Genomic DNA, 2323 nt, shown 5'->3' on the forward strand with positions numbered 1-2323 from the left:
CTTCCTTTGGGGAGCCACTGGCTACCAGGTTCAGCTACTGGATTGTCTGGATCTCTGCCACAGGTGTGTCAGTCATCCCCTGCCCTGTTCTGTTTCCTGGACATCCCTCTCACAGGCTTGTCTCTATGAGGCAGGGAAGAGACTGCCCAAAATATAAAGCCCAAGTTGACAGGAATCAAGACCTGGAGGTGGGTCGGGGAGGACAAAGTCCCGAGGGTGCTCCTGTCACTGTACATGCCCCTTCCTAAGGCTTGGAACCCCGTGCCATCTCTCCTGCTGCCCTGGACTCGGGGCAGGTTTCAATGATTGTTCTCTCTGCTGCAGCACGCAATGCCCTCGTCGTCCTGTTTGCTGGCCTGGTTGCTTACTCCTTCCAGGTGATGGGCTCCCAGCCCCTCACACTCACTGGCCCCATCCCCCAGGGCCTCCCTCCCTTACGGCTGCCTCGCTTCTCCCTGGTGGCACCCAACGGCACTGTGTCCTTCCAGACCATGGTGGAGGGGGGTGCTGGGCTGGAGACTGTTCCCCCTGCGTGTGCTGGCTCCCCATGTAGCAGTACAAGGCTCTACAGTGGTGCCCCACTTGGCCCTTCCTCACTGCATCCTTCCCTCCCAGGACATGGGGGTCGGGCTGGCCGTGGTTCCACTCATGGGCCTGCTGGAGACCATCGCTATTGCCAAGGCTTTTGGTATGGCTGTGCCAGGGTCCTGCCCCGCACTTGTGGGGGATCTCTTGTGCTGGCTCCCCATGTAGCAGTACAAGGCTCTACAGTGGTGCCCCACTTGGCCCTTCCTCACTGCATCCTTCCCTCCCAGGACATGGGGGTCGGGCTGGCCGTGGTTCCACTCATGGGCCTGCTGGAGACCATCGCTATTGCCAAGGCTTTTGGTATGGCTGTGCCAGGGTCCTGCCCCGCACTTGTGGGGGATCTCTGCAGGGGCTCAGGGTGCTGGGGAGAGGGGTCTGCAGGGCTTGGGGTGCTGGGGAGGGGGCTCTGCAGGGCTTGGGGTGCTGGGGAGGGGGCTTTGCAAGGACTCAGGGTGCTAAGGGCAGTGGGAAGGACTGGGCTGCCCATACCAAGCCTGGTTCATCATGTGGTCTGGCAGGAGGGGTCCCGTGGGGTGCACAGCTGAAATCTGCCCAGGAGATGAGTGTTGTCTCAGGGTGCTCCTGTGCCTGGGGAGTGCCAGGACAGGGCTCACACTGCTCCAGTTGCTGCTGGCCCTGCTCTGTGCACATGGCAGGTTGTGCCTGCAGGAATCTCAGGCTGATGCCAGTATCTCCTTTCAGCCTCGCAGAATGGTTACAGGATCCATCCCAACCAGGAACTGCTGGCTCTGGGTAAGAGGCTGCTTGGTGCAGGGTGGGGGTCTGGTCCCAGTACCACTGTGTGTCTCAGTCCCTAAGCTACCTGAGATCCCCATCTCAGGTAGAGGTAGCAGTCCTACCTCTACCTGAAGTTTTTCCCTGTCTCACCTTGCATGCTGCTTCCACCCAAGCCATTGTCACGGCATAGGAATTTCCAGAGCAAGCTAAGTCACACGTACAGGCTGGATGGGCAGTGATCCAGCCCTGGGGATAGAGGAGGTGGTGACAGGGACACAGACCTGTCTCATGGCCTTGGTGATGCCACCCAGCCCCTCTCCTTCCCCACTGCAGGTGTTGCCAACATCCTGGGTTCCTTCGTCTCATCGTATCCCATCACGGGCAGCTTTGGCCGGTGGGTAGCAGGGATGGGGAGCTACCCCAACCCACAGGACACTCACTGGGGCTGTGTGATGAGGGGGCTCTGCAAGATCCTGGGTGGAATATCGTGCAGCCCCCAGTGGGCAGCCCCTGCACAGCCTGGGACATGTGTTGGTTTGCATTTCAGGACAGCGGTGAACGCGCAGTCCGGGGTCTGCACCCCGGCGGGAGGACTCGTCACAGGTAGAGCCCTGACCCTGCCGTGGGCAGCTCTGCAGGGCCTGGAGCCCTGGGCATCAGGGACCCCACGGCTCAGGTGCTCCCCATGTCCCACAGGTGCCCTGGTCCTTCTCTCACTGGCATATCTCACCTCGCTCTTCTACTACATCCCCAAAGCGGCTCTGGCTGCTGTCATCATCTCGGCTGTGGTGCCCATGTTCGACGCTGGGATCTTCAGGACGCTCTGGAGGGTTAAGAGTGAGGGCAGGAGCCAGGGGCAGTCGATCCCCTGGTGCAGCCCAGCTCTGCCCTCAGAGCAGGTGCTGTCGCTGGGGGCCCTGTGGCATGAGGATGAGCCACAGCTGAGCCTGGATGATCTCTCTTGTAGGGCTGGACCTTGTGCCTCTCTGCGTGACAT

The 2323-nt window shown here is 60.8% G+C and overlaps 1 protein-coding gene across 1 annotated transcript in view; it reads left to right on the forward strand.

The window, feature by feature from the left end:
• Positions 1 to 2323, forward strand: part of SLC26A11 (solute carrier family 26 (anion exchanger), member 11) — a gene marked incomplete at both ends in the record, with an annotated part of 4980 nt that overhangs the window by 2070 nt on the left and 587 nt on the right. The window contains 8 exons of the mRNA XM_009076278.1: positions 29 to 63; positions 325 to 496; positions 612 to 688; positions 1291 to 1341; positions 1660 to 1720; positions 1874 to 1929; positions 2023 to 2163; positions 2294 to 2316. Coding sequence (XP_009074526.1) covers positions 29 to 63; positions 325 to 496; positions 612 to 688; positions 1291 to 1341; positions 1660 to 1720; positions 1874 to 1929; positions 2023 to 2163; positions 2294 to 2316 — 616 coding nt within the window. The remainder of the gene's footprint in view (positions 1 to 28; positions 64 to 324; positions 497 to 611; positions 689 to 1290; positions 1342 to 1659; positions 1721 to 1873; positions 1930 to 2022; positions 2164 to 2293; positions 2317 to 2323) is intronic.

This window comes from Acanthisitta chloris, unplaced genomic scaffold (assembly GCF_000695815.1).
Source record: "Acanthisitta chloris isolate BGI_N310 unplaced genomic scaffold, ASM69581v1 scaffold23506, whole genome shotgun sequence".
Taxonomy (NCBI): domain Eukaryota; kingdom Metazoa; phylum Chordata; class Aves; order Passeriformes; family Acanthisittidae; genus Acanthisitta; species Acanthisitta chloris.